A 14,414-nucleotide genomic window follows, 5' to 3' on the forward strand; every position below is an offset into this window, starting at 1 on the left:
TTTGGTCCCCAAACACAGGGACTGTATGTGCATGGATGTATAGTTTCATATTTTATTGTTATTCTAGCTACCTTTCATAATTTTTTTTGAATATTTCATATTAAGAACTAATGGAAGATGATAATGTGACTTTTTAAGATGTAAGTATTCTGTAACTGAAAAAGAGCTTAAATCAGTTAATTTTGGATGCTTTTTCTGTATTACAGGTCTTTTACCTTTACAGTGAACAAGATACCTGGTGGACACATCTTAATGATGGCAGTTGTCCAGCCAGTAAAGCTTGAATTGTCTTCTAAAGAACTAGTACTGAAACAACATGGCTTCTCTGTGAAAGAATCCTTTAAAGGGACAGTTAGAATACATAATCCCCAGAACTATTTAGCTGAATTTAAATGGCAGCCAGTGAACAAAGAAAAAAAAGTGCCATTTATCATTTGTCCTTCTAAAGGTAATGGCTTATTCTATTTAATTTGGACATTTATTTATTAATTCAGGCATTAATCATTTATTGAGGATGTACTATATAAGCGTGCTTAGAACATTGATATAAATCAGACATGGTCATTAGGAAAATATGCCAATAGCCTATTTTCATCAGAAAATTATGCCAATAGCATACTGCAAATGCATCAATTCTTCTGTGATCTTCCTTATTCTTTGTCTAATTGTCACATGCATATGCAGCGATTGAAAATCCCAAGGCTTGGGACAGGCACCCTTTAGTCCTCAAACGACATCTTTGCACTTTAATATTTTAGTTTTGTTCTGTTCTCGACTCTTCCTTCTATCGACTTAATTCTGGGAGGTGCTGTCACATATGCCAATCTCTGGTTGTTGTCTGTTTTTGTTGGTTCTCAGTCCACAAAACTCCCTTTAGGAAGTTTTTCATAGCAGGGTTGGCTTTGGCAAAATCCCTTAGCTTCTGTTTATCCTGGAATGTTTTGATTATACCGTCATATTTGTTTGATAGCTTTGCTGGATAAAAGATTCTTGGTTGGCATTTTTTTTCTTTCAGGGTTTTATATATGTCTCCCCATTGCCTTCTTGCTTGCGTGGTTTCTGCTGAGAGATCCGAGCTTAATCTGACTTGTTTGCCTTTGTATGTGATACTTCTGTTTTCCCTGGCTGCTTTCAGAAGTGTCTCCTTATCTTTAATTTTGGAGAGCTTGACTATGATATATCTTGGTGATTTTCTTTTGGGGTCTATCCTTCTTGGAGTTAGTTCATTGAGATTCTTGAATGTTTACCTTTTCACCTTTCAGGATGTTAGAGAAAATTTCCTCCAGCAGTTCTTCAACTATTTCCTGTGTGGACTTGTGTGGTTCTTCTTGTTTTGGAATGCCGATAATTCTCAAGTTATTCCTCTTCATGTTGTCCAACATGAATCTTAGATCTTCTTCAGATTTTTTTATCCTTTTTTTGTGTTTGTTCTTCTATCTTAGTGGCATTGAGAGATTTGTCTTCCAGCTCACTGGTTCTGCCTTCCATCTCATCTATTCTACTCCTTTGCTCTTTCAGAGTATTGTCTATTTCTGGTATTCTGTTATTGATAGTTTGGACCTTTTTCTGTAGGTTTTGAAGTGTTTCCAATGCTGTATCTATCTTATTTGATTGTTCCTGTAGCACAACTTATTTTTCTCAACTCCATTGTAAAGTGTTTTGAAACATTTTATAATCATTTTTCTGAATTCCTTCTCAGGCACTTCCAAGGCCTGCCCTCCTTCCAGAAGTCTATGTCTACCTCTAAGTCATTTGTCTCAGACATTTTATCTTGTTCCTGGACATGTGCTGATATGGTCACCTGCTTTTGCTTCTTGGACATGTTTAGTGTTTTTCTGTGGCCTTTGGTATATTTTATGCTTTCTGATTGCTTCCAGGAAGATGTGATCAGGATGTGGGCTTCCCTTTTCAGTCTTCTTACTACTTTACTCAGAGTAACTTCCACAGTTGTTGTCTGTTTCCTTGGTATAAGGTAGTTGATATTCATTCTTGCCTGGGTTTTGGTGTTTTATAGAGTGTGATTGTGCTTAGAACATTGCATATGGCAGTAGTTGCTTGTGTAATATATATAGAGAAAGAATCCTCCAAAGGTAGAAGGAGGAGCATATAACAGCAAAACAGCACCAGCGGGGGAATAAAAAAACAAAACAAGAAAAAACAAAAGCAAAAACAAACAAACAAACAAAAAACAGCAACAACAAAAACTAGACTGAATATTGCAGTCTATAATCACAGAAAAGTAGAGGAGGGAGAGAAGAAAAAAAAGTCTGTAGCCTAATATGAGTATGACTTTCATGTCCTCTTTTCAGCTTCTTGCTTTCAAAGCTGCCTGAGAGATTTCAAGATGACAGTGTTGGGTGTTATGCTATACCTCAGGCTTTAATTTAATTTTCGGCCTGTTTTGTTTTTAAACTCTCTTTTGCTCTTCACAGCCCTGTCCTGCCCTTTCCCGTATTAAAAAACAAAACAAAAGACAAACAAGCAAAAATCCTTCAGGGCCTGCTCTTGGGCTGCGTATCTGAGTGCATGAGTGGCAGAAGAACCCACCAGTGGTGAGGGTGGGGGTGTCCACTTGCTCAGGCTCCCCCTCTAGTCACCAGAATGGAGGTGGGCAAACAGTGGGCATGCCAATGACCAGATACCAAAAAAAAGAAAAGAAAATCAGAACAAAGCAAAACTGACGTAGTGTATTGTCCACCTTTGCTCCAAGGTTCCCGTGGCATTTTTCGGTGGTGTTTCTACTTCCCCCATTTGGTCTTGACATTTAGTCTCGACCAAGATGTTGGCTCTGGGCCTCCGAGCCCTGCTCGGCAGATTCAAAAATATGCAATTTTTTTACTTCAGCCTCAAGTTCCACAATCTATAAGCCTTCAAACCTTCAAAATATTCCTATCTCTGTGGTTCCAAGTTTTGGAGCTCTGCCCCGGATCTGCTTTGCCTAGTATTCTATGGTATTGCTGATGGCGAACTTCACTGCACCTCCTCTCTTTCTGCACTTTAATATTTTAAAGAGGTCTTTTGCAGCAGATTTGACTAATGCAATACATCATTGATTTCTTGATTGCTGCTTCCATGAGTGTTGATTATGGATACAAGAAAAACCAAGTGTTTTACAACTTCAATCTTTTCTCCTTCATCATGATGTTATTTATTGATTCAAGTTGTGAGGATTTCTGTTTTCATTACATTGATGCTGTAGGATCAGCACTGAACTGTGAACCGTAAGATTGGCAGTTCAAGCCCACCTTGGAAACCCTATACAGGGTCTCTATGAGTTGAAACCGACTAGACGGCACTTAACAACAACATAGACTGAATGCGTATGGTGAAAGGACACAATCCTGATTCACACCTTTCCTGATTGTAAACCATTCACTATCCCCTTAATCCATTAGAACATCTACCTCTTAGTCTTTGTACAAGATCCTCATGAGCACAGTCAATGTCCTAGACTACCTATTCTTTGCAATGTTATCCATAGTTGTTATGGTCCACATAGTCAATAAAGTACAGATAAACATCTTTATGCTATTCTGTTTTTATAGTGAGGATCCATTGGACATCAACAGTGATATCCCTCGTTCCACATCCTCTTTTGAATCTGGCAATTCTGTTAATGTACATGAATTATGTCAATGAACTGCTACAACTGTTTTTTAATTATCTTAAGCAATATTTTGCCTGCTGCAAAATATTGATATTAGTGATATTGTTTCATTAGGTCACCTTTCTTTGGAATGGACACAAATATGGATCTCTTCCAATTGGTTAGCCAGATACTGTCTTCCAAATTTCTTGACATAGATGAGTGAACGCCTCCAGTGCTGCATCAGTTTGTTGAAATATTTCAATTTGTATTCCTTGAACTTCTGGAATCTTGTTTTCACCAATGCTTTCCATGCAACTTGAATTTCTTCCTTCAGTATCATTGGCCCTTGATCATATGTTACCTTTTGAAATGGTTGTGCATAGACCAATTGTTTTTGTTACAGTAACTCTGTATTCCTTCCATCTTCTTCTGATGTGGTGTGCATCATTCAGTAATTTGCCCATAGAATCCTTAAATATTTCAAGTCAAGGCTTACATTTTTTCTTCAGTTCTTTCAGCTTCAAAAATGCTGAGCGTGTTCTTCCCTCTTGGTTTTCTAACTGCAGATCTTTGCACATTTCATTTTAATACTTTACTTTGTCTTCTCAAGCTGCCCTTTTAAATGTTCTGTTCAGCATAAAAACTAAACCAAACTGATTGCCATCAAGTCAGTTCTAGCCCATAGTGACCCCATTGCCAGAGTAGAACTGCTGCATGTTTTTTTCTTTGTTTGTTTATTTTGGGAGGCAGCTAGAATCTTTAGGGAAACAGATCACCAGGATTTTCTTCTGCAGTATTGCTGGGTGTGTTTGAACCAGCAACCTTTAGGTTAGTAGCCCAGTGAAAAATATTTGCTCTACTTAGGAACCTTTGTCCTAGAATATTGTTGTTGTTGTTATTGTTAAGTGTTGTCAAGTCAGTTCCAACTCATAGCAACCCTGTATAGGATTTCTGAGGAGCAGCTGGTGGGTTTGAATGGCCAACTTTGTGGTTTGCAGTACAGTGTTGATCCTACAGTGCCATGCTTGTTGTTGTTGTTAAGTTTCATCAAGTCAATTCCGACCCATAGTGACCCTGTATAGGGTTTCCGAGGAGCAGTTGGTGAGCTTGAACCGCTGACCTTGACAGTTCAAATGGCTTTGCAGTCTGGCGCATTAACCCACAGCGCCACACCACACTAAGAGTGACTAATAGAACCCTAATTTTGTTTGAGACATTATTGTTCTTATTTAGAAAACTCTATTCCCTAGCCACCTTTGCCAATTACATGTGGGTATAATATTCTTTTAGCCCCATCCAGCTCCCATAAGCCAGCGGGCTTGTTTCAAATTGGATGTGGCATATTTTAGATTACTTAATCCCCATAAGGACTCTCTGAATTAGATACAATTGTTATTCCCATGTTTTAGATGAGAAAACTGAGCTACATACTGAGTAAGTTGTCTAAAATCTCTAATAGTCTGTGGTAGAGATACAATTTTGGCAGAAAAATCTGATCCTAGGATCCATACTCCTTATATTCACCATATTATAATGCCCTTCCACATTGAGGATGTCCATACAGTAAGAAACAGTGGTGTAGAAAGCTGGAAGGGGCATTGGTCCTTGAGGGTATTGCCAACGTATTGAGCCAGTCCTGGAATATCCATTCCTGGGCTATCTATCCCTGGGCTTGTGATTGCATGAGATAAACTCCTAACTACTTAAGTCAATGTGGTGGTGGCAGTGTGCCGTTCCAACTTATAGTGGCCCTGTATAGGGTTTCCAAGAAGCAGCTAGCGAGTTTGAACTGCCAACATTGTGGTTCAAACTGTGCTTGTGGTCCAGTCCTTTATCTTATAGCACCACACCAGGTCTCTTGTGTGATTAGTAGTCCGGTGCTTATCTTTCAGAGCCACCATGCTCCTAATCACTTCATTTATTGTTGTTTTTGTAAAGTGCTGTCAAGTCAGTTTTGACCCATATACATCTATAGGGATGTATATATTCCAACATAGTCTCTGGTGAGGTTAATGTCTCCCTCAGCAAGACCGCATGAGTGTCTGATGCTGATAGGTATTTCAAAGTGTCAGGAAACAGATGGAGGGAGTAAATTTAGTCAGGTATCACAAACGATGTTTTGCTATCTATTTTTGTAAGGCCAGCTCTAATACTGGAGTGCTTGCCTCCATTTTCTATTGCTTTGCAAATGTTGTTTGATATTTTCATGTGCCTGTTAGAGTTAGAATACAAGGTATGCATTTTGAACTTACGATCAGACCCTGTAAGAATACAGTCATTTGTGAATTTCTCATTCAGATTTTCCCGTTTTTTGGAGTATGATATTAGTAATTTATTATATAATATTATTACATCTTTATATCAGCTCGTATTTTTAATATTAATAAAATCAATAAAATGAAACTGTGATAAATATTCTATACTCTCTCTGTCTTCTGTGTAGGCACTATTGACCCATTCTCATCATTGGAATGTGAAGTAGCATGGCAGCCAAGTTTTAGTTCTCCAGAAAGGGGAGAATTAGTTCTTCAGGTCTGCGATGGGGATGATGTCACACTAAAATGTGTTGCACAGGTATTTATGTCTTTTAAATATGATTTCTATTTTTAGAGCTATAAATTGGTTAGGTATATGTGTGTGTATCACTGATACAAAGTAATTTTCAAATCTACTTTTGCATGCAATAAATTAAGTATTTTCACACCTTCTTGGAGCCAGTTCTCTACTCTAAGTGAAAACTTTGCTCAAACATGTGTTGTGCTGTGTAGAATTAACTCAGAAATCCAACAGTACTAGCTACTTTAGACTATCTCTCTCAACATATAATACAATCGGGGAGCTACTTGAAATGAAATTATTTCATTAATAGAAGCCAAAGAAAAATAGAGAAAAATGCAGTTTTCCCTAATGTATTATATTGTTACTCTTCTAGTAATAATTAGTAACTTAATATGAAAGAACTCATAATTTTCATACTAAAGACATAGATAAAACTCATGCTTTCATAGAATATCTTTATTTTAATGAGGATATGAGAAAAGTGAGAGTTGCAATATGTAATTTTAACTTTTTTCTGTGGTAGCATCTCTGAAGACTTGAGCCTCATGCCTCTTAAAAGCCAAGAATGTTCTCTACTTGTGTACAAAATTGCCTTACCAATATTTTTAGAAATTTAACAAAAGACAAATGTTGTTGTTTTACTACATTCCGTCTTTATCTCCAAGTCATGTCCATGCTCCTGTATATTCAGCAGTGAAGATCACTGTAGCCTTAAGAGATGATAGATGACTGGCAGTCAGACTCACTAAACACTTTCCTTTGCTCCAGACTTAAAATAGCAGAAGGCTACTGCTTTTCACTATGTCCAAATAATTCTAGTTTTTAGTTTTTAACAACTTTCTACAAGCACATAATACATATCCACAAAGGTTCATATTGTAAATATATAACCTCTATGATAATTGGTTTTGCTCATTCTTGGGTGACCCTTGAAAACTTTCCTTCCATAACACATAGTACCAACTTTGTAACAAGTACTCAGATCAACTAGCTCAAGAAACAGAACAGGAGTTCTTGAGTTCACTTTCGATTACTATGTGTCCTTCCCAAGGTTGAGTCGGGTCCAACCCACAGCGACCCTGTATAGGGTTTCTGAGGAGCAGCTGATGAGCTTGAAGTAAACTTGCAGTTCAAACCGACTCTGCATTCCAGCTCATTAACCCACAGTGCCACACTGGGTTTTTTTTTGTTGTTTTGTTTTTTTAATTTTGTATAAATTAATCAAGCCATATACTCATAAACCAATTATGTAATTATGTCTGGCTTCTCATGTTCACTTTTATATTTGTGAAATCCATTTATGTGGGTGCGTGTGGTTGTCCTCAATCCAGAATCGTAGTCCATTTCATGACTATGTCATGTATCCGTTACCCAGCTGATATGCCTTTGGATTGTTACAGATTATTAGCTATTAAAATAATGCTTCTATGAATAATCTTTTAGTTTGTAGCGTAATACATATGCATATATGAGGGGGATTCAAGCAGTTCATGGACAAATTCCATTTCCTTTTCACTGCATTTGTACACTACTTTTTTGAAGCCCCCTCATGTGGTGCATATGGTGAACATATGCATTTCCTTCTGTTTTTAACTGTTATTTACTTTAGTTTTTGAAAAGTCTACTAATATAAATTTACCATCGTATTCACCCAATGTGAATTTTTTTCCCCAACTGATAAAGGATAGGGAATTTAATCATTTAGGACTAGTGTTTAAAATAAGTATGTTTTAATTGAGTGATTACTATGTGTCACAAGCCCATGGTGAATGCTGTTCATGTATTCTCTAACTGAATCCTTGCAACAACCCTATAAAGCACATACTATGATTCCCAATTAAGAAATGGAGGCTTATGGAGTTAGGTAAGTGATATAAGTTGACAAGGGCAGTAAATAATCGAGTGGGAATTTGCATCCAACTCTGGAGTCCTTCGCAGCCTTTGCTGCTACCCTTGATGATAATTTGCTTACTGCTTTCCCCACACTGGAACTGAATAAGAATTCAATTCTGAGCTGTCATAGTAATTTATTTAATTATTTTAGGTAAATTATATTTTAAGTCCTTGCAGTAAAAGAACTGTGAAGTGCTACTGTTAAGAAAGCAAAGATACCCCTGAGTAGTAGTATCCAATCTGTCTGAGCAGGGCTGATGAAAGGAGATGGGGATAAGATTCTTATAGTACAATAGTGAATAGTTGCTATCAGGACTGACTGTGAGGGTTGGAAATGTAAAGGTAGATGTTTTGTAGCAAAAGGAGGGGAGTGGTTGACTTTGCTGTCCAGGAGTGGAGGTCCCTGAGACCATCAAGGGAGAAGAGTGGGACCCTACTCAGAGAAACAGTGATTCCAGAGATGGAGGCAGAGAAGATGACGTGGAGAGATGGAGCGGCTGGGGACTCTAGACCCAGAGAGGGAGAGGGTCTGTGTGCTGACGACAGAGGGACAGGCTTGAGGGGTATGCACTTGGGTTGGTTGATGATGCATGGAGAGGATTGTAACCAAGGCAATGAAAAGATATACTACGATAGGATGACATTGTCACTTCATCGTAACTAGATTGTCACTGATTTAGTTTATATTTAGGAAAAAAATTATAATATAACGCCTTGACTATTTTTTAACAAAAATAAAATACAAGGGGATTTTGAAAAATTCATGGAAGTATTCCATTATCTTTCAATTCCATATTGCCATTAACTTTTTGAAGCCCCTTCATATAAAAACTTGGAGTTGTTTAATTCATTTTGCATCTTAGAACATATTGCATAAAGACATATACCTGTATTAATTTTTTGTAGGTAATTAAAATACCTTTCTTGTGAATAAAGCAAAGCCAGTATTTTACTTACCATTGTTCCTACTGCATTTTCCCCTTTTGTCTTTTTATTATTAGGTTGGTCACACCAAGGTTGTTCTTCTGGACTCCTACATATTCTTCACTAATAGTCCTCAAGGTTTAACAAGTTGGAAGAAAACTGTTCTTCACAATGTGGGACAAAACCATGCTTTTTTCAAGGTAATATATAATGCTTGTTGTTGTTAAGAAATGTCGAGTTGGTTCTGAGTCACAGCAGCCCTGTATAGGGTTTCCAAGGAATGTATGGTGGGTTTGAACCATCAACCTTGCAGTTAGCAGCCCAGAATGTTGGCCATTTCTTATATTGATCAGATAATATCAATTGACATTTTTTTGTTGTTGTTGCCACAAATACTATAAAGTTAATACTGTAGTATTTATAAGTGGCCTTATAGCGTAGTGGTTACGAATCGGGCTGCGAACTTTAAGGTCAGCGGTTCGAAACTACCAGCTGCTCTGCGGGAGAAAGATGAAGCTTTCTAATCCCGTAAAGATTTACACCCTCGGAAACCCTGTACAGGTTCCCTATGGGTGGGAACCGACTCGACGGCACATAACAACAACAACAATACTAATTTTTAGGTAATTCATACGAGTTTCCTCTAGTTTGTCCTTTTCATGTTCCATGAGAATTTACAATGTGGACAGAATGCCGCACTTCTTTTCTCTCTTTAGTGCCCTTCCTTTTTTACTCTCTCCTTTCTTAGTATTACTTTTCTTCTTCTCCTCTTCCCCTATTTTATCCTTTCTACCATTTAGGTTTTTTTTTTTATTTTTTACTTGTGAAAAAAAGGATACTTTGCAATCACAAAATAAAATTTGAAACATGTGCATTTGTCTTTAATGTTATTTGTTGTTGTTAAGTGTTGGCGAGTCAATTCTGACTCTTAGCGACCCTGTATAGGGTTTTCAAGGAGTGGCTGTTGAGTTTGAACTGCTGACCTTGTGATTCAAACCGACCTTACAGTCCAGTGCTTTATCCCGCAGCGCCGTAATGTTTATTCCGTATTTAATTAAATGATTTTCCTGCTTAGCTCATTTTCACTCTGAAATTAGGATCATTACATTAGAAACTGAAATGTAGACCAAGGTCATTTTGAAGATATTTATTTCATAGTTGTTATTCCTGATTTAAATGGTGGTGAGCTGGGGATAGACTATTGTTGTTGTTGTTAAGTGCCGTTGAGTCGGTTCCGACCCATAGCGACCCTGTACAGGGTTTCCGAGGGTGTAAATCCTTACGGGAGTAGAAAGCCTCATCTTTCTCCCGCGGAGCGGCTGGTAGTTTCGAACCGCTGACCTTAAGGTTCGCAGCCCGATTCGTAACCACTACGCTACCAGAGCTCCTTGGGGGGGTTTTTTTTGTTGTTGTTGTTTTCAGGTTTTTTCAAAGAAGTTTTTTCTTCCTAAAAACAAGTTCAAGGCAATAATTTTACTGGAGGCATTAGAAGTTATCATTTGAAATTTTTCATTCATTGTTTACTTTTGTTGTTTTCTGCACAAATCAACTGTTGGGTCTAAATAAACAAATTGTTGTTGTTAAGTGCCTCCTAGTCGATTCCGTCCCACAGCAACCCCTATAGGGCTTCCAAGGGGCAGCTGGTGAGCTTGAACCACTGACCTTGCAGTTCAAACAACTTTGCAGTCTGATGCATTAGCCCACAGCGTCACACCAGGACCCCTCAAATAGCATATGACATGGAGTAGCAAGGAGATAGGAAAAACTTAAAGTTTAGCATGTAGTCTGGAAAAGTTTCTACTCAATTGCTTTAGAATTAGGTCTTACTTTGATTAGTTTTTTTTCCTTCACCCTCAAAAATATATTGACCAATTTCTCTTTAAATTATAATTTATCAAAATATTGCTGCTGCTGTTCTTTGCTGTTGAGTCAGTTCCGACTCATAGCGATGCTGTATAGGGTGTTTCTGAGGAGTGGCTGGTGAGTTTCAGCCACTGCCAAACTGACCTTACTGTCCAGCACATCATCCTGCAGGGCCGCACCAAAGACTGCAAATATTGTTGTTAGGTGCCATCAAGTTGGTACTGACCCATAGCAAACTTACGCACAGCAGAACGAAACACTGCCCAATCCTGGGCCAACCTCACTACTATTGCCATGCTTGAGTCCATCGATGCTGCCACTTGGCCAAGCCATCTGGCTGGGGGTCTTCCACTTTTTCCACCTAACCAAACATGATATCCTTTTCCAGTGACTGGTCCCTCCTGACAATATGTCTGAAGTATGAGAGACGAAGTTTGGCATCTTGGCCTCCAAGAGGCACTCTGGCTGTACTTCTTCCAAAACGGATTTTTTGGCAGCCCATGGTACTTTCAATATTATCCTCCAACACCATAACTCAAAAGCATCAATTCTTCTACGGTCTTCCTTTTTCACTGTCCAAATTTCACATGCATATGAGGTTATTGAAAATACCATGGCTTGGGTCAGGCGCACCTTAGTCCTCAAGCTGACATCTTGAACACTTTAAAAAGGTCTTGTGCAGCAGATTTGCCTAATGCAATACGTCGTTTGATTTCTTGACTGCTGCTTCCATGAGTGTTGATAGTTGATCCAAGAAGAATGAAGTCCTTGACAACTTCAGTCTTTTCTCCATTGATAAGAATGTTGTTTATTGGTCCAGTGGTGAAGATTTTTGTTTCCTTTACATTGAGATGTAATCCATACTGAAGGCTGTGCTCTTTGATCTTCATCAGTAAATGTTTTAAGTCTTCTTCACTTTCAGCAAGCAAGGTTGTATCATCTGCATGTCACAGGTTGTTAATGAGTCTTCCTCCAATCCTGATGCCATGTTTTTCTTCATATAACCAAGCTTCTTGGATTATTTGCTCAGCATACAGGTCGAATAAGTATGGTGAAAGAATACAACCTTGTCGCACACCTTTTTTAAATTTTAAACCATTCAGTGTTCCTGTGTTCTGTTCAAACAATTGCTTCTTGGTCCAGGTACAGATTCCTCATGAGCAGAATTAAGTGTTCTGGAATACTCATACTTTGCAATGTCGTGATCCACACAATCAAAAGCCTTTGCATAGTCAATAAATTGTAGATAGGCCTAAACTGGCTTTTGACACACTACATCATAAATCTTAGTAAGTAACTGACATTTTTTAAAGGTTAAAATAATATTCTAGAGGTAAGTAATGATAATAATTTTAATCTCCTTGATGTTATGTTTTCTACCAAGGATAAAATAAAGAAGAGGTGGTCAGCTCATTGCCCCACCTCTCCATAAGTTTGCTTTCATGTTTTAAGGATCCAGCAAAAGTTAAACTGACAATGTAGTCTCTAGAATTCTGACATCTTCTCTAATAATCATACCTCTTCCTTGTAAGTTTTTCAAAGTTTTAAAAGCACTCTAGATAATAGACAGTATCCTATTTGAACTGGAAGGTGCCACTACTGTAAGTTCTGTTTGCTGGCCTAGGATTGCAGTTGTTTATTGAGGTACAAACTCTTTGTGTGACTGGTGTTGGATAATCTATTACAAAATGGTCACATGGCCTGGACCCTGAAGTTCTCTCACTAGATTGTAGTTTGGAAACTTTCCTCAGAACTCTTTAATACAGCGGGTTTAAAGAATAATACAGAATTTCTGTACGTTTTCACTTATAGGTTTGTGACCAGAATCTTTTACCTACCATTAAAATCATTCCATCAGAAGGAATAATTCCATTTGGGCAGTTTACTGTCCTCAATGTTTCATGCACTCCCACGGTAGCAGAAAAATTTGATACAAGAGCAAAGGTATGACTTATACATATGCATATTTGCGCATGAGGTTTATTGGGCTGTTTATGATATTTATAGTAGATAAAGCACTATTAAATGACATGTACTTTATTTTCTTGAAAAATTGTTTTAAATGTTTTCTTCTAGAGGGAGCTGGTTTAAGTATTATGTGACTTAAATTCCCCCCCCCACTTTATCCCTCAATTTTCTATGAAAATTAATGATAAAATCATATGTAGTCTAATGTAATGGATATTGATTTTCCTGGAAACAGCCTAAGAATTGTATCTTACTTTCATAAAGAAATATGGAATTAAATAAAAACTGTCTTAAATCAAATATGGTGGTTTGTAATCTGAGAGTAGGCCATAATTATTATTTTTTTTAAAGCATGGTATTCTAGAAAATTTTCAAAATATGGTCACTAAAAGTAAGGATTTTACCACAAAAACAAAACACCCCAAACAGAAAATTTCTGCTACATTTTAAAGGATTATGCTGTTTTATAAAGCTTGTTATTGTTGTTGTTTTTATGTGCCATGGAATCGGTTCTGACTCATAGCGACTCTGCATAGGGTTTCTGGGGCTGTAAATCTTTATGGGAGCAGAAAGCCTCATCTTTCTCCCATGGAACAGCTGGTAGTTTTGAACTGCTGTCCCTGAGGTTAGCAGCCGATTCATAACCTTTCTTAAATAATATAGTGAGCCTTATTTATTAATTCATTCAGAACATGTTTGTTGGGTAAACAAGATAGCAAGGTATTTTGACCTTTCAAGAGCTTACAATCTGTTGGGAAATATAAATAACTCAGTAGAAAATTGCAATGTTGTATGGTAAGGCCTATGATACAGAGGGATAAGGGAATACACAGGAACGATACACAAGCCAAGCTTGAATTATCAGGTACTAAAAGATACCTAAAAGTTAAGCAGCAGCCAGATGAAGGGGATAGTGCTGGGGTGGAAGAGGTGAGAGGGAAAGAGTATTTTAGGAAGTGCAAATAGCATGTGATGTGGGGTAGAATTACAGTGGCAACTCAGATATGAGGGATTTAGAGTTTAGCGTGACCAGATTACAGATGGCCAGGCCAATGGAGAAAGACACACTTAGAGAGCTGTGCAAATTTTAGGTCATGCTGGGCCTTTTCAACAATGTTAAAAACATGGAGTTTCATATTAAGAGCTAGATCTAAGTTTTAATTTAAGCACTAGAGTTTCAAAATTAAATTTGTGGTTTTGGGGCACCACTTTGGTTACAGAGAAGTCAACTGGGGTCAACAAGATTGAGTTTAGAATGATTGATCTGGGCAAAAGAAGATGATATTGTCTTTCAAGAAGTAAGATTCTAGACACACTTAGGAGATGAATACTTAAGACCTGGTGATTGGAAATGGCTAAATCTCAATGAGAGGGGTATGCCAAAGTGAAGAGGATGGTGATACCATTACAGTGAGAAAAGCTTAAAGCATGAGTGTCTAATTTGAAAGGACGTGTTGAGTTTGAGGAACCTTTTGGGTCTAGTCAAGAGACAGGTGCATATGTACATTCAGATCTGAAGGTTAAGGGGTGATCTTAGAAGTGATAAATTTTTCTTTGCCCCTGTGATACCAAGATGAGTATAAGTATATCAAAGATACTGGTAAGTGAGAGTTTGGAA

The 14,414-nt window shown here is 37.7% G+C and overlaps 1 protein-coding gene across 1 annotated transcript in view; it reads left to right on the forward strand.

The window, feature by feature from the left end:
• The window catches only part of LOC102821848 (chromosome unknown open reading frame, human CXorf22), a 106,499-nt gene that overhangs the window by 52,860 nt on the left and 39,225 nt on the right, over positions 1–14,414 (forward strand). The window contains 4 exon segments of the mRNA XM_006870156.1: positions 207–448; positions 6,033–6,211; positions 9,043–9,165; positions 12,641–12,772. Of these exon segments, the coding sequence (XP_006870218.1) occupies positions 207–448; positions 6,033–6,211; positions 9,043–9,165; positions 12,641–12,772 (676 nt within the window).

Source organism: Chrysochloris asiatica, unplaced genomic scaffold, assembly GCF_000296735.1.
Source record: "Chrysochloris asiatica unplaced genomic scaffold, ChrAsi1.0 scaffold00139, whole genome shotgun sequence".
Lineage (NCBI taxonomy): Eukaryota > Metazoa > Chordata > Mammalia > Afrosoricida > Chrysochloridae > Chrysochloris > Chrysochloris asiatica.